The sequence below is a fragment of the Phalacrocorax carbo genome, chromosome 3 (assembly GCF_963921805.1).
Source record: "Phalacrocorax carbo chromosome 3, bPhaCar2.1, whole genome shotgun sequence".
Lineage (NCBI taxonomy): Eukaryota > Metazoa > Chordata > Aves > Suliformes > Phalacrocoracidae > Phalacrocorax > Phalacrocorax carbo.
The window spans coordinates 61,647,417-61,671,370 of NC_087515.1; the positions used below are offsets into that span (position 1 = coordinate 61,647,417).

General features: G+C 41.4%; 1 protein-coding gene across 2 annotated transcripts in view; it reads left to right on the forward strand.

Moving 5' to 3' along the window:
• The first annotated feature begins 4,735 nt into the window (after positions 1 to 4,735).
• The window catches only part of SYNJ2 (synaptojanin 2), a 67,364-nt gene continuing 48,145 nt past the window's right edge, over positions 4,736 to 23,954 (forward strand). The window contains exons 1-3 of one of the 2 annotated variants that reach the window (XM_064447099.1): positions 4,736 to 5,614; positions 14,436 to 14,522; positions 23,567 to 23,837. In XM_064447099.1, the coding sequence (XP_064303169.1) occupies positions 5,494 to 5,614; positions 14,436 to 14,522; positions 23,567 to 23,837 (479 nt within the window). In that variant the 5' untranslated portion in view covers positions 4,736 to 5,493. Of the gene's footprint in view, positions 5,615 to 14,435; positions 14,523 to 23,566; positions 23,838 to 23,954 lie in introns of those variants that run through there. The other variant, XM_064447100.1, reaches the window with a different exon arrangement.

Here is a 23,954-nt window from a genome sequence, read left to right on the forward strand (position 1 = left end):
AGGCGATCTGGGATCGCCCCTGTCTGGAGTTTTCTTAATAGCTGACTCATGGATAAGAGGAAGGCCTCTTTCACCTCATGAAAACCATATCCCTTGATAGGGGGTAATCATGGAACTCTGCTTTCACTGTTGATGTTCAACAAAGGTGTGCACAATTTGTCAGAAGATAAGGCATATGCTTACTGAGAAAAACTGCCAACCAACATACTGCATCTCTTTGTGTAGGTTTGAAGCAGTTCACTTTAAATTTGAACCTTCTATTTTATTAAGCATTTTGGTTTTTCTATCAGAAGTTCCAGAAAATTAGGCAAGAAGCAGTGGAAAACTCTGTGGCTTCCTAGTCCTTCGAATGTGAGAGAGGAATATGAGAGAGGAATACCTACAATTAATCACAAGCATGTCAGTCTGGAAGAAAGAGTAAAAATTTTATCTGGTTGTCTGGTCACTATTGCTGCCTAAATAAACGCTGTCTGACTAATGCCGCTCATCTGCACATAGTTTTGGGATGAAGGAAGTTAAGCTTTAAAACAGCTGCTGTTACTGAAAATAGCCTCTTAATAAGAAAAGGCTAGTATCCGTGAATGCAGTCAATCTGCCTCTCTAGATAGACCTCTTTAATTTATCTCACACACACATTTAAAATATAAGTGGAAGAGCAGGTGAGAAATGCCACTGACCTCTCAACAGCACTTCAAACACAAATTTTCATTAGCAGCATTTTAAAAGCAGTTAGCACTCCACCAGAGCATTTCTCAGCCACTTCTGGTACATGTTCAGAGCTTGAATTCACAGCCCAATCTTCTGCCAATCTGGAGCTACAGCCCGCAGCCAGATAGGCCCTGACTCAGTCTAAACCTAAAGCCAGTTGGCTTCCAGTCCAACTACCCTTAGCAGTTGAACTGGCACTGTTTATTCACTTGAGAAGTCTCACCCAAGCAAGGATCTGTGAGATTTAGGCTACTGATATTCTTAAAGTTAGGCATATGTTTTAGTGTCCTGCTGAACTGGAAGCTCAGGTCAGCTTTAACAACTTCATTATTTATAATTGGTTAATGGGCACTACTGATACTACTGATACAGAAATACTTGTATTAAAAGTTTCTTTTTCCTGCTGCAGGGATCCCAGACCTCAGGGGCAAGGGCAAGAGGAGCTTGTCAGGAAAGGTTGTAAACAAGAGTGGAAAGTTGAAAATACTGTCACTGGCTTAAGTGCAGAAGATGGCTCTGCATCACTCCTCTTACGCTCACGGTGAAATCAAATGTTCTTTGTCAAGCTCTGAACACACAAATAAAGCATACTAATTTATCACTTGTGCTTCTCATGCTCTTCAGAGTTATTTTTAAGGAAATGCTGTTGACTTTGTCAAGAAACAGTGACCTAGCTCAAAGTATATCATACTGTCTCTGTAACAAAGTACCAGATGTCTTTTGCACACAGAGTTCTTCACACAGTCAAGACAAGCGTAACCAACTAGAATAGAAAGATCTCTCGATTTCACTGAGAGTGTAAGAAGTGACATTAAAAACTCACAGCTACTTTCAGAGCAACATTTTGAGCACTTTAGCCTACAAGTGTTGCAAATGCTTCTCTGTGGCAAATTCAGCTTTAAAGAATAGTTATTCTAATATTAATTAGAAGATGTGAAAACAATAAAAGGTTTTGCATATTAGCAGCAGGAGTTACTAGTTGTTTTGAATGTCATGTGTAGGAAAAGCTGTGCTGAGGTATTTCCCCTAGTTCTTCTTTACTTACTGAAGTAAAAAGTTTCTCATAAAAGGCAAAACCCGAACTCTTTTCAATGACCTTGTGGGCACACACATTTCCTGAGGAATTTGTGACCACTGAGGCTGAGTGCAAGTGGCTAGAAATCTCCAGGAAATACCGTCACAAGTCATCTTTTATATTTAGTCTCAGAGCTTAAAAAAAAATTACTATTGCTTCCAGTAGCATAATATTGGAGACACAGATATTTTTTGTTTGTTTCTACTGTGTGTCACCAAAGCTTTCTGTACAAGAATCACAGATTGCAAATATCACTCAATAGTACATAAAGACAGACAAGTGATACTACAGGGACATTCACCCCTTCTACGCCTCAAAGCCTAGGATATGGGGTTCACACAACCCTTCCAGACAGCCAAACCCAATACGTCCTGCTCTCCCTAGTTCTGCTAAACTGTTTTGTAACACCCCTGTTGTTATTCTACTGATGCCTCTCCAGACAAACATTACAATGCCACCTGCTAAGATGAGCATGCAGGACTCTCTCTCATTAAGGCAGTTATCCAGAACCTGTAAACATCCATTACTATAGAGAGCTGGGAGCTGGAGTTAGTATAACACATAGCATGCTTCAGAGGTAAACAAGGGGCTGGCAGCAGGGGGGGAGGGAGTGACTGGAAATGTGAACCAAACTGAATAATGACTTGGAAGAAGATGGAAGTGTTCAGAAATTACACTGAGGTAATTTCTGCAGCTGAGATAACAGCTGAATTTCTAATGACAGCAAAAGAACTGTGCTTAAAAAGCTGTGTAAACACTGTGTGGACATTATCTTCAACAGAATTTATGCCACAGGTAAGTTAACAGGAACTAAACTTTATTTAGCAGCTGAAGGCTGTATCCTCCTACCACGGGAGGCTGGCCTTCTACCATATCAGGGCTGCAATTTTGTTTGAACTGCATTTCACATAGTTCTGCAGTCAGCAAACAGGAGATCTTAAGGATTCCCCCCCGTTCTGATAGGGAGAGGGAAGGATCTCCCTCCCCCTGCTCTAAAGATAAGAGCCGGAAAAGGTGTTGGAAGGAGAAAAGGAAAGCAAAGGAGCACTACTGCTGACAAGAGATATTCCACCCCACAAAATACTCCCACTATTCTGTGCATGCAGAATATGCACATATGCAGAATAAGGTTCCTATCTGAGCCCTCACTTTGGACGTTGTTCCATGTGAATGAGGTTTGTAAATTGTATGGCTTTATTCACCATTCCTCTTCACCATTTTCTGATAGGTGCTTTCTCAGTCTTATGTTTCTAAGGTAACTGACCTGCAACACAAAGTCTAACTTAACTGACTTACTGCTTTTTCAGTAATCACGACATTACACCTTTAAAAATGCATTTTTCCAAGCTGTGGATGTTTTGCAACCAGACCCCTCTGAAAAGATCTGTTCCTAACAGATTAAAAAAGACTCGCTCGCAGAGCCACCTGTAGAAGCAGTGCTTTGTCATACACACCGGTAAAGGTTTCCTTCCAGTTTCCTACCTTCATCCGAGTTTTCCTCTCACATCTTCATCTCCTCATATCGATTTGAGGTGCTGAAAAAAATACTATCCCAGGTGCACCAGTCCTTTATCTAGTATTTTGCCCAACAAATACGACAGTAAGCTTTTTATTAATAATCCTAAATTTTGTGTTCTTGGACTTTTCAGTGAAAAGCACTAATGACAAAAATTACTAATGAGTTACAAGCATGGGCAACAGAGAGTGACATACCAATGTCCTCCAAGTGACACTTTACTCTCATGATGGAGTTTAAAGATGACTATGAAGAATCATTCCTCAAAGCCAAAGACACACACACAAAAAAGAGTGGGGTTTTGCTGTTGTTGTTTTTAAATACAAAAGTGCATGATCCAGGGAAACTTTTTAAAATCATATGTGGTACAACTGTCTTAGGCCGCTCTGATCGTTTAAGTGATACTTTGAGTATTTAAACTCAAGTAAGTACTTTTCTTTAGGGAAAGAGGTCATGGTGAAAGATGAGAAGGATGTAAACGGATTCTTGGTCTGCCATCAGAAAGGCATCTCTTTCCTGTTTAAAATCGAGAACGGTTAATTTGCACTTTTTCACATTCCCCAAACTTTGAGCTGTGTGCTTTCTCACTTTTTTTCATCCTGGTCACTTAATTTCTACAGTTTCTGGGTCATTTCTTTCACATTACCCAGCACTCTCTATCTCACCCTACATGCTGTATCAAAGATTAGGATCAGGGGGGAAAAAGCCCTATGCAAACACCACTCCCACTTTCCCTACCAGATCCTTTCGAAATGCTATCTGTTTTAAGAAGTATAAACAAACCTGAAATAAGTCTCCTTTTCAAATTACTACTAGTCATAAAATAAACAAAACGGGCGTGCGACAGGAAAACAGTACCTGTTTTTTTCAGTTTGTTTCCATCAAGTTCAACAGGGGCAGGGACTGTTATATCCACCTGGCAGAGCACAGCCGTGATGTCCTCAACGTTAATGTGAAACGGCAAGAACAGATGGTAGTTCGGGTATTTTGACTTTCACGATTTTCTCTACATATAAATGTAAAGTACAATTCTGCCTTATTAACAAATTAGGATTGTGCTTGATTTACCTGTGTATAAATAGGACTACACCTTCTGCTAGTAATTACAGCAGGCTTCCTCTCGTCTGAACACGTTTGTGTACCTGCGCCTGCCTCCTCAATCCATTCCTTATGGCCGAGCTGTGGAAAAAAACCTAACACTTCATCCCGTACAGTCTCAACAGGGAATTGCGATGGGAATCCTGCAATATCAGCGGAAAACAAAAGACCAACAGCAGCGCGTACTTTTATACGAAGACACGCTCGGGAATCGCCTCACGCCGGGCGGCCGCTCCCCGCGGGAGGCGCGAAGGAGGACCGCCTCACCCCGGGGCAAAGCCAGGCGGCAGCCTCCGCCGGCCCGGCGGGCGGAGAAAGCAGCGTCGGCGCCTCAAGGCATTTCACTTATCCCGGCCCTCACGCTGCGCGGCCGCGGTGCAAAGGCCGCTGGGCGCTGGTGGGGAGCTTTGCCTCAGCCGCCGCGGCCCAGACGCGCCGCCGAGGGAGCGGGGAGCGGCCCCGCCGGACCGGGGCCTGTAGCGCCCCGCTGGGCGCGGCTACGCGGTGCGGGCGGTCGCGGCCGCCGCCCCTCCCCTCTGCCGCGGGTGGCGGCCCCTTGTACCTGTCCCGGAGGAGGAGGAGCCGCAGCCGAGAGGGAGAGGGACAAAGTTAACTGGAAAGTTTACAAGGGACCGCGGGTGGGAAGAAAAGGGCGGAGAGGGGAGGGGAAGGTGGCTCCCGCGCCGCTGGCCGCAGCCAGGGACTCCCAGAGGAGGAGGAGGAGGAGGAGGCGGCAGCAGCAGCCGCCGTACGGCCGGGCCGCCGGGGACACGGAGCAGCGGCGGCCGCAAACCCTCCGGTCCCCTCCCCTCCCCGCCGGCCGGGCGCCCCCTCGCAGGCACTTGGCGGCCTGCTGAGCTGACCGGCTTCTGGGAAGGGGACGCGGCCGCCCTCCTTGACCGCCTCCTCGACGTTCTCGCCGCCGGGCAGAAGCGGGCGGCTAGGACCGGGGACCCCACGATCGGACGAGCTCCTGCGGGGTCGTGGGGCTGCTGGCAGCCCCCCCGAGGGTCCTTCGCCACCGGCGCCGGGGGTCGCATCCCCCCCTTCGCCCCGGCACCCCCTGCTCCTTTGCTCCCTGCGACCGGCAGCTCCCATGGCTCTAAGCAAAGGGCTGCGGCTGCTCTGGAAGCAGGAGCCGGGGCCGAGCGCCCTGCTGGAGGCGCGCACCCGCCAGGACTGCCTGTTGCTGGAGGCCGGCGCCGTGGCGGCGCTCAGTAAGTGCCCCGCGGCGGGGTGGGCCGGGCCGGGCGGCTTCCCGCGCCGTGCCTGTGGGGGAGGCTGTGGCGTGGGGGGGTGGCGTGGCTGTGGGTACCCGCCCGGTGACTCTGCCGTGCCCGCGGGACTCGAGGGGTGCCGGGGTGCGGTTGCGGCGGCCGATGCCCGGGAGGTTTGGGGTACTTTCCCCTGCGGCGTGGAGGGAGGGAGGGGAGAGCGCAGACCTGGGCCCGGTGGGACACTGGCCGACCTTAGGGGGGGCTCTCCCACTTCACTGCAAACCCCGGCCTCCAGCATGGCTCCCCAGGCCTGGCCACTTGCTGCCCGGTTGGGGTGACCCCTGGCTGCCCTGCCATGCCACGCCACGCCACGGAGGGTTGGCCAGCATCTCCTCCCGGTGCCACGCCGGGCCCGATCCATGTCCGAACGTCTCTCCTGCTCTGGATGCCTTTATTCTCCTCACCAGCAGTGGCGGTGGAAGAAGCGGGAGAGGCCACCTGCCTATCTGGTGGCTGTGGGGTCTCTTACTGTGCAGGCCTTTACCCTACAGCCTTCTGCGAGCCTTTACCAACTGCAGAGAAGGGCCCGGTTGAAGACATGGGGCCCTGTGCCTCTTGAAGGAATTTCTATTCGGCTGCATCTGGTGCCAACCACCAGCGTAGACATCCATTTCACAGCAGAGTTTGTTTTGGATGACTGACTTGAGATTCATGTCCCGTAAAGAAAACGTGGCTTCTTGCTGTGGTGCCATACCTGCCCTTGTGGTTTGCGCTGTATATGGTTGTGTCGGGCTCTTACTGGAGGAGCTCGAGTCTCACCTGAGGCGGTGGAAGTCCTAAACTTGCTCAGGGTTGTCTGATCTTGTGTTTTGATATTTGCCACCCATGAGTTAATGCGATGCTAATGTTGAGGCAGACACAGGAAAATGAGGTGGCTGAGGATCTAAGGTGCAAAAAATAATGCAGGGGAGCATGTTGTGCTTGTGCTGTGTTCTTAAGTTGTTTACTGTGTAATACTTACCTGTTCCTGCAATCATGCCACTGTTCACAGTGCTGTAGAAGTCTATATACAAGCAGCTCAAAGGAAAAGGGGAAGACTTAAACTGAGAACGCTTTGTAATAAGAACTCTAAGTATGTTGTGGTTTATAAAATGTCAGTTCAGGATCTGGGCCCACTGAGCTGAATCTTCCATGATATGCAGTGACAAGACACCCAGACTAAAAGGTCTTGGGGATTGCATGAAGAAAGCCAAAAAGGTCTTCAGGTGGTAGCTGATTTTCACGAGAATAGTTCTGATAGTGGAAAAATTTTCACCAGTTGTGATAAAGATATGTTATTGCCACACTGTTTTGTGTGGCGCTTTTTTAAAATTTTGTTGCAATTTTATATTGTGTGATACTTTGGGGGTTCAGTTTCTTGTTAAATTAATTGGTAATAGTGGACATTAATGTGTGAAATTTTTGTAGGGTTTTTTTTTTTGTGTCAGTTTTCAATGAACTGACAAAGTGAAAAGTCTGGTACTACTGAGCAGCATTTTATGCGCTTTCCCTGATTCAGAAACCTGTTGACATTAAAGATCTCCAGAGATATCAGTGGGCTTGGGTCTGTATTGCATTGTTTTGATACAAATCTAAAGCAGCTCCACTGCCCAAAGCCAATGTGCAGGACTGAAATTGAGACATCAGTGTTCATCTAGCTGACCCCAAGCCGTTTGTATGAGCAGTAGTTGGAAGGATTATTTGCATTCTCATTGATTAAGGGAATCATCAACTTATAATAGATTTTTCTCCCCCAGTGTTGCTACCCACCATTTGAATTCCTATAGCTAAAAATTATGAGAAAATTTTGTGTGTGTTAGAATGTGCGTTAAAAGAATTAAATGTGTGTTAGAAGAATTTTGAAGTAGTGATCTGTACGGTGGCAGTGTAAAAGCCTGTTTGCCATGCCTTTTGAAAGTCCAGTGTCAGCTCTTGAGATAACTGTAATCATGCATTGGCATCCAGCCCACTCCATGTTAATAACTTTGTCATTTTATTTAATTTGGTTTCTCTTTTCCTGCCTGGGTTGTTGGTTCCTATACTGTAGGGAAAGCTAGTTTATCCAGTTGAGCCTGTTAGGTCATGGCTTCTGTTTATGCAGCAAAGGACCAGAAAAGGAGGGAAAGCCCTGCAGTAGGTATTGTGATGGTGAATCTACAAGAATTGGGAAGAGGAAGCTCTGCAGCCAGGGTGGTAACAGAAACAACATTAATTCTGTTTTGTTTGACTGGCCTTTAGGTTAACTAACCAGAAACACTTCAGTGGGAAGTTAACGATTTGTATTATGTGTGGTTTCAGATATACTAGCCCTAGGATTGTGTTAATTTTGGCTTCTCTGTCTAATTTTCCATTTCTTCAATAAAGTTTTTTTTAAACAATTGCATGCCTGTGGTGAGGAGGAATTATGCAACTGCACCTTATGCAAACTTCCACACTAAGTAAAAGCACATATGAATACCTGGAGCACTTAAGTTGTACAAGTTTATGCAGTTTTGCAGTAGCAGCCTCGTGTCAATAGAAGTGTAGAGGAATAATCGTGGATGGACAAGGAAGGCCTGAGAGCAAATTTCAGTCATTATTCATTACTCTTTTCCATAATTACCAAGTGTCTCTTTGCCCTAGAACAGGCAGGACATCACATTTTTTGAAAGTTCAGTTGCTTCTATAATACTTTGGTACTAGAAGAAACTCTAATGTTGAATTTAATCCAGTTCAAGTGTTTATACAGGCCATAAATTCTGGTAAATTCATAATTGAAATAAATCCTTTCACATAGGTAAACCAAAAATTTGATACAGTGTTGTGAATTGATGACTTTGTACTTTTTCCTCTCTCAGTATGTTATAAAGATCATGGTGGCAATTTTAGTTGTAAATTGGTTATATTTCAGAATTTTCTTGTTGCATACAGAGATTTAATACTTCTAACTCAAAAATATTTGCACATTTGATATCAGTAATGGCAAAGTATTACAGAGATCTCTAATTGTCTGAGATGTCAGCAATTTATAAAATGAACATGGGCCATAACAGAAATATAACCTAAGAAACTTTTGGAAAAATCAAGGAATCAAAAATCACAGCAGGCAACCTAGCTATATAACCCCAAACTCCTTAACATAATGTGTATAGCAATGTAATATAAACAGAACAATTTTCTGTTCTATCGTAAATTAAATAGTATTTTTGAAGATGGGAATTTTTCTTCCTCTTCTCATGGTGTCACTGTAGGGTGGAGGGTAAAACTCACTGCTTTGAATTTAACAGCACATATTGCAAGAGGCTTTTTCTGCCACTGGCAACTGTGAAACTTCAATCATCTCCAGAAGGATGGGTGACAGCCTGAAACTATTCTTCCAGGAATTCTCTGAACTAGAACGTTAATAATTAGATTTTGTGGAAGAAAGAGTCATGAAGGATCAAGAAAAATTGTCATTGATTTAGAAGTTTTTGCTTATTCGAGAGGGAGTATAGATGCGTATGCTGTTCCTACTTTTAACACATTACAGTTTTGAGGCTTTATAGGTGAAGTGAACTGCACAAGGCAGTTCTGAAATCCTGTCAAGGCAGTTGCTGAACTAAACTAAGGCTATATGCAGAAAATACAATTATTTAACTTTATTATAGCAGGTAATCTCAGTGAAATGATGTCAACAGGAGTGCTCTGCTATTGAAATTCAGCATAAAAATATGTTTTTGCAAGGGTAGAGCCCAAGGGTGCACAGAAGTTTTTTTTTTTTTGTAAGCACTTTGATTCTGCAGTTGCTTTTATTAAAGGATGTTACAACACCTGTTACAGTGGATCCTAAGTGACTGTAGTCTTTTGAAAATACTGAAATTCAAAGCTGTTACAGTGCATGTTTTTGCAAATATGGCTGAAGCTTTTCCTCCAGGCTTTCACCCACAGATCTGGGAAGTAAGCCTTTACCAGACGCAAATGTATATAGAGTTAAGGGGTGTGTACGCTCTGCAGAGCAGCTCTGTGCCTCCTCTGCAGCTTCAGTTGCAGGTATGTGTGTGGTTCCCTGACGTGGCTGAGTGAAATTAGGGTACAGCCTTGCAGGGGGAGGGATGCAAAACCAGGAGGTGTCAATTATTTATCTATGTATCTTTTCTTGAACAGAATGCAGTTTCTGTGCTGTACGTACATTCACTGTTTACAATAAGCTTTAGTTTTGTATTAAGGTGGATAAATATGCCACTGAGTGGGGTATGGAAATCAGACACCAATACCTCAGTAGAAGCATTGTGAATGTGTTTCTAAGCACTATACGCTATACAAAACAATGAGCCCTACAGCATCACTAATTTTTACTCTTATGACAGGATATTTGTATAGCTAATCTCCCTATTCTATCTGTATCCTAAAACTTCATGTTTAAATTAATTGGATTATTTGATTATTATTTTTTTTTAGACATTTTGGTGAAGTTTTCTGCAGTTCAGTGGTGTTCAAACTTTTTCCATTTGTAAATCCCTACAGAACTTGTGGAAGTAATCTACGTAGCAGAAGCCTTGCTTTTCTTGGTTACTCTGGCAATGGACACTTGCAAACTACGGTTTCTCAGGCTGAAATTCACTGCTATAGGTTACAGGAACAAGTGTGTGTTACAATTCTTTTGCTGTTGTTGAAATGGAAATTGAGTACACAGAAGAGGGAAGGTGTGTTGGTATAAACACAGAGTGTAGATTACAAGACTCATGATCTGTGCTAGGAAACTCTTAGTGGGTGTGAGGTTCAAATTCTACTTGGTGGTTTATGTCTGTGGTGGTTACAAGTTGCTGTGTTAATATATGTAAGAAACTACATAAAGATAATGGTCAAGCTCCAGAGAAATGGTTTGGGGACTTCTCTTTTACCTCGATGGCCTGCAGACCACAGCGCTGGCCAGCAGAAACCTGGTGGTTTTAGAAGTCTGTTCTTCTTTGGTTGTGAATAAAGTATTCATATATACACATGCAACCATGAAAACGTAATCCTTCACTAGAAACAGAATGTTTCCAGTCTAATACAGGAAGCTGGTGAACTGATCTTTCCAAAATGCCACTTTCTTGATTTGCTTGCTGTGTTTTCAACCAGAAGTACCACTTTCTAGAAAATTTGTAAATATATTGCTTAATGTTTTGAATATCCAGACTCTCTTAACTGTAACTCTGACCACAAACCTCTTCCCAACTCTGTATTGCGTGACCTCTATGGTATTTCAGAGTGCAGTATGACTTGCATAACGCCTGTGTAGCTCAGATTGAATGTGAACAGGAAGATTTGAGTAATGAAAGATAGTAAAAATAAATGAAAAAATAAATTAACAAAGTGCATTAGGCCTGTCTGAGGATGACAGAGAATAAGTTGGAGGCAAGTTAATTTTCTAAACTTATGTAATACCAGACATATTCTATGATTTCTAGGCAAGACACTGACAGTAGTGTCTCGTGTTTTGGGTTATTTTGTATATAAAATTTCTGTTTGATTATAAATTTGCTCTTTCTGAGGAAAATTCACGCCTCTTTCCCCAAAATGCTAAATGGCACAAATAAAAGAAACAAGCTACCAAGACCCCATCACATCAAACCTATGTTTGTAAAAGTACTTAGAAATGCTTCAGAATATGTATGTATAGTGGTACCTACAGCTAAGCGGGTTTCTGTTTCCAAAATCAGGCTTAATAATGAGCGGGGAGAGCCAGAATCTGTAACCTGGTCCCAGACTCTTTTCTTCAAGAGCTGTTTCTTCAGTTTTATCTTTAAGTCACAGGTATTACTGTGTCCGTTCTTAATGTTGGACTTGGAACAATGGTACCTTTCTGCCCTCTCCCTCTGGTCACTGGCCTTTCTGGACACCGTATGTTTGAGATCCGTGTTGGTTCCTGCTGAAATCTGGAGGATCAGCCCTGAGGAAGGGTTGATAAAGGAAACTACATAAGTCTGGCCAGTTCCTGCTAGCTGTTAAATGAAATTTGCAGCTTATACAAGCAGAAAGTCACTTGGATAGGCCATGTGATATATGTAGTTTTGTGTCTTTTCATGGTGTTTTTCTTTGGCTCTGAAATACCTTACACACAGAAAAAGATCACTTTTAGTTGAGTTTATTGTAGCTTAGTTTCATTGAATTAATGGGCGCCTCTTCTTTATCAAGGGTTAAAATATTGAGCTAACATGCCAACTTTATATATAATTTACATCAGGAGCTTTTATGTAATTGATATTAAGAAAAGTGCTTGAGGAATGCAGACAGAGTGCAGGTCTGTAAAGCTGTTATGAACGCAACACAGGTGTAATCATTGCAGAGGGGTGGAAACTCAATTATATGCTTAGTGGAAGGAAAGATTACTAAAAATATTAATGGAAAGCTTTAGTGGAGTTTAGTAATTACTATGCGTATTCTTTAATTATTAAGTAGTAAACAAGTGCACTGTGTGTTTGCAGACTTAACTTGTTCTCTAAGTAGAAAACTTTTCTGTGAGTTTCATCAGCTTCTGTAGTAGTATTGTGCATTAACTATAGTACATGTGTATGTATCCTAAGCAGTGCAGCCCAGGGTCCCGGACGTTTGTGTTCAGAGCCTGCTTCTCCCTTCCAGGCCGCTCTGCTGTACTGGTGCCCTGACTGATGGTACTGCGCAGGCAAATGTTCTGTCAAATGGCCTGTCCAGATGATGGGGTATTTCTGTACTGCTACTGGTAAAACGCAGCTATTTGTTTGTCCATTGGAAAAGTCCCATGCCAGGCGCTGGTATGTGTGTGTGGTGCTGCTGGCTTGACCTGGGGAGCTTTGGTGGCTTCTGTATGTGCCAGTGTCAGGTGTTCTTGCTGTTAGCAGCATGAGCTGTGTGTTGCTTATTTCCACACTGAAATAAATTCCATTCTTTTGGATCGTGCTCTTACCAGACACTTTAACAGCCAGTTTTCCAACCTGTTATTCTATTTTGAAGAGTATTAGTGTGCTTTCAAGATGTCTTCTAAATGTTTTCAGGTTGTGCCTAGGCTTCACGTTTGTGAGCTCCTGCATCAGTCTGAGATCGGAATCTCTTGCTATTTCTGCCGTTTTCTGTTTCTTCTTAGGGGTGGAATATTTGGAACAAGAATTTTGTTTGTGGTTTTTCATTTTTATTTTATTTTATTATGGGGAACGAAGATAAGCTTTTAAGGCAGAGAACAAATTTAAGAAAGAAGTCAGTATGGTGTTGGTGCTTTTTCTAGCGAAGGTGCCGTGGAAAGGTGCCATTTTTTGGTTAATACTTAAGGAAGGCCTGAGAGGGAGTCTTTTTTTAAAAAATGAAACATTGTTATATTTTATCTAAACTGTTTTTGCTGACTTTTTTTTGAAGTGCCAGAGAACTGAGCTTCCACAGTCTCAGCCTTAAGAGGTGCTTATACTGAATATTTAAATTGTTGCTGTCCAGAGGTTTACCTTACTCAATAAAAATCCCTTTATCTTCTTTCTGTTGCTTATGTTTTGTTTCGCTGTGGTGTGTGTGGTATCAATGTTTTACTAGTTTCTATAATTCACTCAGTATTTGGAAGAAAGCAAAATAGATACGTTGTGAAAGTCTGATGTCAAAAATAAAAATAGGAAAAGAAATAACAAGTCTTCTCTATTTGTCACGGATGCAAAAATTGAGACAAATGTGTTTTGATTTCCTTTGGGGCTTGCCTGTACTAAGGCTCCACAAGAATTGTGCAAGTGGAAGTGTCCTTCCTTTTACTTCAGAAAGTCAGTGATATATGAGATATTTATTTGTTTTCCATGCTTCTCACTGAGCTACTTGCCGCTTGAGGTTTATAAAGAGAAGTCTGTTTCTTTCTTTCCTGTTCTCTCATCAATTGCAAGCAGTTCAGTTTGAAACCTCCAGGCATAAAAAGGACAGAGTTTTTAAACTGCTGAAATTTATTAGGAGCATAAGTCTCTAAAGTATTAGCTAACCTCTGGAAGTACCATGTTGCTGTTAATCTGTGGTAAATGGACATTTGAGGGTCACAGCCTGTTTTCCTGATTCACGAGGCTAGGCTTCTTCCTCATTAGGAAATATATACAAAACGGAGACTTACTCATTCAGGAAGTGCTTTGGTTTTGCTTTAAAGTAGCCAGTGACGGGTTTGAGCCATGTGGCTTAATATGTAAATGTTCAGTTTGTGCCCATTGAAGTCAGTTGTTGCTGAAATACAAACAAATCTGACATCAGCATCTGACCCTTTAATTTTATTTATTTTTTAAACAGCTAATTCTTACATCACTAAAATATAAGTTTAATTCCTCTTGAAATCAACATCTTATGTGTCTGCATCAAATTATGTTATCTTGCATAAAAAAATTCTGATTCTGTCTGAAATTAAACTGTGAGGATCTGGAAACAGAAACCATCTCATCTCTTTTTGCACATTAAGAAGAGATATATTATAATTTAGCTTATGGCCAGAAAAAAATTTATTTTTGTTATTATTTTAGAGTGGTGTAAAGTTTATATGTGCCTGCATATTCACTTATTCTGAAACTGATGTGGCATCTGTACTGTAGAATAAGAAGGACATTACTGGTGATCACGTTGTTTGGAAGGGGTGGTTAGTGCCCTTCTTTCTTCTAGGGTGGCGTGTGGAGAGGTTATGCATTTCTGTCCCATCACGCTTTAATCACTGTTTTCTTACAGCATTTTAACCCCACCTTTGTACTGTAGTTTTGTTTACTGAGCGAAATCAGCTGGGAAGCATTGGTGTAGGCTGTAGCAACCTGAAAATTTGACAAAGACTGGAAAACTAAGGTTTGCTGCCTTTCGTTTTGTTTTTCAGCTCCAGAAGAAAAAGATGCAATTAAAGGACAATATGAAAAACTCACAGATGCTTATGGCTGCTTAGGAGAGCTTCAGCTTAAATGTGGTAAGTGACCATCTGTATGACTGAGATTGTAAAATGCCCAAACAATGCTAAAGGACAAGTGGCTAAAGTTGTCTGATTCCTTAACTTGTGAGTTAATTGCACCTTGTTATGTTCAGTCTTGAAAAGTTCTGTTTCTTTTTCTGTTCTGTGCCAAAAGCATACTGCTAAGCGATAGTCTAAGAATTTTTGATTTTTTTCTAACTTTTGTCTAACATTCTTAGCTGCCTGAAGATAATTGTCTTTTCTTTCCCTCCTACCACATTTGTCCAAGGCAAACTATGATATCTTACTTCTTTTTGAAGGATTATGTTTAAAGAGTGATTAATCATGGTCATCTGAGACTGCAGTAGTACAGATTCCCAGTCCTTGCTAAAGGACTGTTGCCTTGCTAAAGCCCAGTTGCCTTTCATTGGGTAATTCACATGGATAAGGATATGCAGAACCAGGCCTTTAACTTCATCTAGTATAGTAAGGTAGATTTATTGTCATTGCTGTAAATTTCTGTACAGTTTGGGAATCTTGATTTGGCAAAGGGCTTCCTATTACACTGCCTACAGGAATGTTAATGGAAATAGCATGTTTTAGGAAAAGAACTGCAGTCATTGATTTGAAGGTAATAGTACCTTATGCAGCAGACTTCCCATTCACTGATGAAAAAAATGCATTAAAACAAAAAGCACTATATGCCTAGTTACTATGGTCTTCTTACAGTAAGCCTTAATTTTGACTTGGAGGAATGACAAGACTGTTTTCCATATAACTCGATGCTTGGTCAAGGAATCTGCCAAATGCAGTGGTGGTGTGAGCCCTGTGATTTTAGACCAGTAGATATGTGTATCTTTTTATAGCTCATGTACCATTTTATGGCACGAGTAATATGACTCAAGATTGATCTGAAGAGGTGAGTGCAATCTTTCAAGATTTGTGTCATAATTTAAAACTGAAGGCCCATCTAGTTTTTTTTAAATGAATGTGGGCTTTTTGTTTGTTTTGTTTCTTGTGGAGTTAATTAGGCATTTCTGTGGAGATTAATGACGGTTTGTTAATGTAATTAAAAATGGAGGACTTGTGATTAGCTTTTTTTGGCACTGGACCTGTTTTTGTTCCTCGGAGTCTAATGAATCCAGTTGTAGTAAAGGAATGTAGCTATTGAATTCAAGCTCTTCAAGTTAGAGATGAGGGTAGTTTCTTGTACATGATGGGAACTAAATCTATCCAATTTTAGTCTTCATATTAGAAGGTGAACTATTTCAAATGGGGTATGAAATAGTCTCAGCTTTATTTTTTTCTCTTTTCTCCTTACTTCTTTTTGAACAACACCTGCTTAACTTCAGTGCCCTTAAAGTGTGAGGTTTTCCCTCTCTCAGCTTTGTCACTGCACCTCTGTCTTGTTCTAGCATTAAATTGCAAGTCCTGGTACAGGACTTCCTTTGGAAAGGATTGTTAAAAATGTTATTGGTAATTGGATAAAAAAGTTAACTACTGGAGGCAAACTTCTAATTGTGATTGAGTGAAAAGTCAGGAGGGTCATGCTGTAATGGTAAGCAAAGGTAAGCAAACATTTCCTGCTGTCGAACATGTTTAAAGAAGCAAAGATGATTGCATTCCATCTTCCCATTCAAGAGGTAGCCCGGGTTTATTCAGAGCCTTAGTTACATCTTCCATCTTACATGTGAGTTCCATTAGCTATGGCTTACATAAAAGATTAACACTAGAAAGGAATGCAATGTAACTTTTTTTCTTTTTTATATAATGTATTCTAGCAGCTGCAAACAAGGGCATAATTGGCCAGCTCTTCACTGAGCATCAGTGATCACATAGACTTTGTTCAGGAGTATCAGTATTTTTTCTGTCTGCTCTAAACCTGCAGACCATAAGTACTAAATTAACTGAAAATATTTGTGAAAGTACATTCCACTACGATATTAAAAGAGCGTATTTGTAGAGCAGAAGGGGAGACTTTTTGTCAAGATGTGAAAGATATCTCCATTAATTAATCTGTAAATATCACTACTTAGGAATCCAAATAAATCACATTGTATGCCTGCCAAAGTAGATTGTGCTTTTCACAAGAAAGTAGATGAAATATGTGAAACTGGCTCACAAAGTTAATGTTTCCCATCAGTAATAACATTCACTTCTATGTACTTATGTCTGTTAACATGACTCACCAAGTTCTTCTGCTTTCTTTTGTGAGATGGATGGCAGCAGAATGAATTGTACAGTGTTTCTGAGCTGTATCGCAGCCAAGATTTTGCTGCCAAAGAAGATCTAGCAAATACATCTTAAGCAAAGTGTTAAAAGAGCTGGCTTTGTGGTGTTTGGTTTAGACACTGATGTCAGGAAGGGGTACATAGATAAGGTAGTATTTTGACACCATCACCACATAGGTTGTTGTAATACAGCTGCTGTATTTGGGGAGGCATTCTGATTTAGTTTGTCTGTGTATATACTCTTGCTCTTGCACGTATGCAATGTGTAGTTGAAAGGAATAAGTTTCAAAGGCAAAAAGGACAGCTAAGTACCAGTTTTCTGTTCCTTTTGAACATTTCCTAATATGTAGTTATATTTAAAGGAGGGAGAAAGAGTATCTTTGAGACTAAAACTGTAGTTTGGAAAATCTTTGTTCTTTTCATAACTCTGCTATAGATTTCCTCAGATTTTCAGCTAGATGCTTAGAATCCACTCCTCTGCTGTGTTCTCTTGCTAATTTGGGAGGCAGATAAGAGGCAAAACCACCTTGCAAATTGCTTTTCAGTGGACTATAAAGTGGAGTGGAGGTATGTGTGGAGTGGAGATGGAACGGGCTGAGGGAACATAAGGCAATGGCATGACTCTGCTGGAATCGAGAAAGAGCAAAAACTGGAGCAAATTAATTTTTAAAAGGAAAAGGCAGTCATGAGTGAAATATTTACAGTTAAGAAGGACAAAATAAGAGTGGAATATTGCCTCATTTTCAATGCAGTTCATAATAAGCAACTCTGAAGTAATCCCACAAACTCAGGGGAAACAATTGCCTTGAATCATGTAGTACAGGTTATATACAGAAGCTGCAGCTTATTATTGTAGAGTGTGACGTACCAGAACTGTGCTTCCTGTTCAACTTGGATTAAGGCAGTTGGTTTCACAAGAGCTTTTTTAAAAATGGATGCAAGTTATTTTTGTCTTGTTTCTATGCCAAATACTCTCCATCCTCTGCCTCCCTTGTGCAACCTGATAAAAGGGCATTCAGCGCACATTGCTGTGAGCAAAACATCTCTTATGTTTCTTCAAAAGTGTTCTTTACAGATGGTTGTGGTGATTTATAGCTGTAATGGGGCAAAATAATGATCTTGTTCATGATGCATGAACATTTATACCCATCTATCTTAAAATTTGGTCCATAAGCTTTGAAAGATTTTTTTTCTTTAGTACTGTAGGTCAGTCTTGCTTTTTCGTACATGTGTTGATGTAGAAAGCATGATCATTAAGGAACACTTCACTTCTTGCTCTAAAATTATTTCAGAGGTTTCTTTAAAGCATTCCAGATTGTATTCTGAGGAAATGAGGGACATTTCCACAGGTATGATCATCACTTGGAGTTCTTATGTTCCTAAATCACTTTAATCTAAGGCTAATACGAAGCAGGATTGCACATTAAACTACTTGTAAAAAGAAATCTTTTTTTTTTTCTTTTTAAATTGTTTCCAAGGAGTGGGGGGGCTGGTAAATAGTCTGCAGCTGATGTGGTTGTTGGTACAAAGTGACGTGTAAGAGTCAGACCTGGAGCCTTGATCACTTCACAGGAAAGAGTTTTCCATGTTTTTGGGTTGCTTCTTATTGGCCCTAGTGCTGGCCCCATTCATCATGCACTTTGCAGCTGTCAGCTGAATATAACATGCTTTCTTCTACTGTAATGCACACGAAATCAAGGGAAAATTACCATGAATTTTCCACCCAGTGTATTTCCATTAATTACTTTTTTTGATAGGAGCTGTTGGGCTCCTGTTTCAAGAAATAAGACTGGAGTCTGGCCTGACCCCTACTCCAGATATGCAGGGAGCTCCTAAGAGCTGGGAGCCTCTGTAGACTGGCTTCAGTGGTAGTACTAGCAGGGCCACTGACTCGAGGGAATTGATTTACTGTTAATTCTCCCTTTGATCTTGAGGATACACTGCCAGTATTTTAAAACTCAGCTTCCTGACTTATTTGAGCTTACACTTAAGCAGTGACTGATCATTTCACGGCTTTAGGTTTTTTTTTTCCATGTTGTTGTTGATGTTCTGGACAGAAGAAACACAAATGCCTTGAATCTGTTTAGCTCCTTTCAAAGGCTGTGACCCGATAATATGCTTCCTGATGCTGCTGCCAGGTGGATTTGACTGGACTGTCTGGTGTATTTTTGTTGTGATTGGTGTTAGTCTGGTACTTCAAGTGCTACTTGCATAAAAGCTGTTTCACTGGAAACTTAAAAGGAGCAGTATTTTTAATGTAACTACAGAACTGGAAATGATAGTGAGCTGCAGTTTTGAGAAGTTAAGGCTGAAGGGATTAATAGACTAGTCTTGACTATGATTCTAGCTTTAAGAAATGTCTGGGTGTTTCAATTTGATCGATTTCATTAAAGTTGTGATATTTTTACAGGTTGCTCAGCAAAGTCGATTTAATTTTAAAAAATCTTCTCTTGTGCCATAGCCTCACAGATCTGCCTATCACAGGAAATTCCATGTTGTGTTGAAAGCAGAAATTTTTTGTTGGTTGTGTTTGTTTGGGTGTGGTTTTTTTTTGGTTTTGTTTTCTTTTTTGAGGGGGTGGGGTGGGTGTAGTAAACCAATGCATCTTCTTGCATTCTTCTGTAACATTTACTGGGTAATAAAAATGAATTGTTTAGGAACTAAAAGAATGTTTCAGTAAATTTTTGTCAGCTTAAAAATGTTATTTTCCTTGCAATGAATGAGCAATTACCAAATAACTTATTATCTGCAATTTTCAGAAATGGAGCAAGTTGATTATAAGTTTGCTTTTTATAAAAAATGACTAGCTCTGGTAGCAGCATCCATCCTGATTGAAGCAGTTGAAGCAATTTTTACCCTTAAATTTAAGTGCATTTAGGTATGGTTGTGGTTGATACAGCTGTTTCCATGTTAAGTATCTATTCTTTCTGATTTCTGTTTTTTTCAACAGGAAATATTATGGCATGTTGACATTTACATACCAGAAAGGAAACCACATTGACTTTTTAAGGTTTAAATTTAGAAGTAAATGGACTGATTTATTGCTTTAATGCATCTATAATAACAATCAGACTTTCAGTGACTGGCAAATAAGCAGAAGCATTTTTCCTGTGGCTGGTAATGTTAGGTTTCTGCCATATTAGGTGCTATTTGGATATGTACTACTTTTGTTTTATTCCTTGAAGGAGCATTTTCAATCTGACAAAATGCCTAAGTGAAAGCATGAGTAGAGGTAGCGTGGTTATAATTTCCATCACAAACTTGTCCCATATAAAAAACACTGGCAACCTGCGTTGAGGGGAAGCAATGTGAGGAAAAGGGTTTGTGACTGAAAGAAGAGATTCCCAGACATAAAGTGATGTTGCTGTCAAAGAAGGGAAGACGGGGAGAGCTTTGTTTCACTGTGTATATCTGTGTAGTTCAGTGGTGGGTAATTTCTTAGACCTTAATGGAGGCATGATTAAAAGATTAATAGCAGAGTAGTTTTTGGTAGCATTAATTTTGCTGTGTGAGGTTCTAAAAGGGTGAAAGGCTGACAGGAGTACTACCTCTGCTCACGACCCTGTGGCTACATCTGTGCTGTGAATAAAAATGGGGCAGGGCATAGGCCTGAGTGCTGTCAATAGAATATCATTATTAGCTTGCTCCCTATGCCAAGAGAGGCATGCACATCGGGCCAGGATCTTGCTCCTCCAGGCAGTGCAGTGATAGCCTAGAGCTGATTCCTAGGAGCACAGTCCAAATACTACCTGGGATGAAGGGGGTATCAGAGGATGGGGCTTGGGACTTTTTTTCCAAGGCACAGAGTCAGAGAGATATGTGTTGAGCTGGGGCTGTGGTATTTTAGGGTTTCTGCATTCTGGCTGGTTTGTAGCATATCCCGAGTGATATAAGCAAATTAGAGAGGTTAGAGTTGATCTGAAGACCACCTCAGCTTGCAGAGTGGCAAAACAGGCTAGCTTTATCATAGCTTAAAGCTATTTGTGTCTTTACTTCCTTCTTCTCCAGTTTTCTGGCCTGGAAGTGTGAACTCCTTTGCCAGCCTGCATTTGTTCAAAGGCATCATGAAAAGTGCATGAAGGATGAAGGCTGCTCTGTGATTTGGAGTACTGTAAAGAGACTTATTCTGTGTGTATGGAATCAAAGAATGATTTGGGTCAGAAGGGACCTCTAAAAGGTCCAACCTCCCTGCTATGGGTGGGGATGTGTTTCACTAGACCAGGTTGCCCAAAGCCCCATCCAACCTGACCTCGAATGGGGCATCCACAGCTTCTCTGGGCAACCAGTTCCAGTGTTTCACCATTCTCATAGTAAAAAACTTCTTCCTTATATCTAGTCTAAACCTACCCTCTTTCAGTTTAAAACCATTGCTCCTTGTCCTGTCACTACAGGCCCTGGGAAAAAGACTCTCTTAATCTTTCTTATAAGCCCCCTTTATTATACTGAAAGGTTGCAATAAGGTCTCCCCAGAGCCATCTCTTCTCCAGGCTGAACAACCCCAGCTCTCTCATGTGCATGTGGGGTTTCTGCACAGTGGCAGGAAAGGGTATTAAAGCTTCAGAAAGCCATCAATCTCCTAATGCTTCAGGAACAATGCAGTAGCTCCTTAGCTGTGATTACTATTTATGAGCTCATTAGCTTAGTAATTTGGGGGAGTAGTGATGCTGGACCTCTGCAGGTGTAGATGTGTCTCCCATTTTGGGGGTGAGTGGCTGAGTGGAGGAGGTAGTAAAAAGAGTCTAGAGTCTCTGCTAAGGGATGGCAAGTTTGTAGGTAAGGCAAAATGGTATAGTTTTGATCAGCTTTTCTGTCATGCTTTACTCCTACTTGTTGCCTTCTTAAACTAAAGCATTGCTTTGTTAGATCCAGTTATTTTCTGCTGGTTGCAAGCTCCTCAAAGGACAGAACCACAGATAAAAAGCCTACCGTTATTAATTTTTCGTTCTTTTTGGCTATTTTAATGTTGACTTTCTCATTTGATCTGTTCTGAACCCTCTAGGAAAGTTTAAGGTCAGTGAACACAATGAAAGTGCTTGTATTCTTTGTCTCAGCATCCCAGCCAGTCAGCTCTGTGAGTCTGTTGCTACTGGTTTTCTGTCCCTGAAGCTGACTGATAGTAAGGCATATTAATAGTGTTTCTATACATTGTTTCCAAATTCTCAGGAGTGAAGTTTACTTTGAGCTGATCAGTTTTGCATGGTTTCAGCAAAGTCACAGAAGCTATTAGCTATCCTGAGAGACAGCTAACTCCTCCTAACCGCTTCTGGATGCTGCAAGACAGTATTTAGTCAGATATGAACTCCCATGGTGACCAATGATATATTTCCTACTCTTAAGCCTTTACAATTATGCACACTCATGTGCGAAGGGGAAGAATAAACTGTCAGGTTTTATGTATTTCTAACCCTCTACTATGGTGTCATCTAGAAAAGTACAAAAGATGTACTTCTGAAAAACTCTCAAGAAGGAGAACGCAGCATACCCTTGTTACAGAAAGAAATGTGATGAACAGAGGTTTTTAGTAAATACAACCTACGCTGGCCTTTATGCAAAACTGGAGTCAGCAAAACAGAATGAATAAGATCTAATCTCCCGCCTTGTCCTGTCATTCCAGTCCCATGTGCCTACGCAAATATTCTGGCCCTGCTGCAAACCACCCCTAACTCAAGTTTCTGTAGACAACCTGCAATCAGGAAGCAAGGAAACCCCTGCTGGTGTTTCAGAAAAAAAAATTAGTTGTTGCGTGGGAGTTGGTCCACATTTTCGGGCAGCAGACCACCGTGGAGGCTTGAAGAGTGGTTCTACAAAGTGTTCCCTTTTGCTGTCTGAAACCATACTGTCCCACACTGTTGCTGTGCCCTTAGCTAATTAGCCTGCTTTTGGCAGGTCAGTCGTCATTTCTGCTATGCTAGAGCAATAAATCTTGGCTCACTTCCACCCTTTCTTACTAACTGGAGTGCATAGGATGACATTGTCCCCATTAGAGGCCAATTCAAGTGTATGAAACAGTTTCTTCCTCACAAAACCAGCGTTTTCAGAACAGTTGTTCTACTGTTTCTTAATTACTTTATTGTTTCAGAGAGAATGAGCAGAGGTTGAAATCCTGCTGTGTATGAGAGACCTGATTACAGTGGTGTTCTCAAGCTTCAAAACTTCTCTTTTAGTTTTGGGGTCCTGAGATTCAGCTGCTTCATGATTTCACACTTTGCTTCACAGCTGTGAGAGCTGGAATTCTTTTTAGTGATAAATGAGGTTGTCTTCTAATCATGTACACTCTTTTGTGACATAAAAACCCAAAATCTTAAGAATTGGTAATACTGAAACTTTCTGAATGGCTGAACACACCCAGCTTCAACTGAAGCCAGTAAGAAATCTGAATGCTTCGTATCTTTGAATTTTTCAACTGTCTTCTGAATTTTATAGCGAGGAATACACTTTATTTCATAAATGACCAGTCTTTTACCTTTCCCTTCAGTCAAATCCAATGAAAACTGTATGTTCTGTAGAGTGGTGAAATTTGACTTTTGATTAGCGTCCCAACGCCAAGCTCGTTGCGCCTCATAAAGTAAGCAGGAAAAACACATTCTAATGCAGCAAAGGATGGGAATGTGTAACTACTGTGGAATATTATGCAATGGCACTCACCTGAAATCAAAAGGAATTCAGAAACATAACAAGCACACAGCCTATGTTCATTTATTTGCTTTCTTCTGAAGCAAAGATACTGGCCTCTGCTGGAGCCCTGTCAGCATTGCATATGACAGGACTGATGCGAATTGGCATAACCTATGTCCACCTGTAACCCTTTTGTAACTATCTGTTGCCTTCTAGGTAACACTCGGCTGCACTTTCTGGTCCTGGTGACAGGCTGTACGTCGGTGGGAAAAATCCTGGACGCTGAAGTTTACAAAATTACTGCAACAGATTTCTGTCCTCTCCAGGAAGAAACCAAGGAAGAGGAGCGTGTTACTGCCTTGAAGAAAATACTGAACTCTGGGATGTTCTATTTCTCCTGGCCTAATGCAGGCTCAAACTTTGACCTGACTGTGCGGGCTCAGAAGCAGGGTGATAACCACTATGAATCTGGTAACTCGTTCTTCTGGTTAGTACTGCATGTTATACCAGTCTTCTGTCATCCTCATCTGTATGTTATTGGTGAAACATTCTCAGAGGGAAATGAACATATGCATTTTAGGTGTGCCTTCTCCATTTCATTATC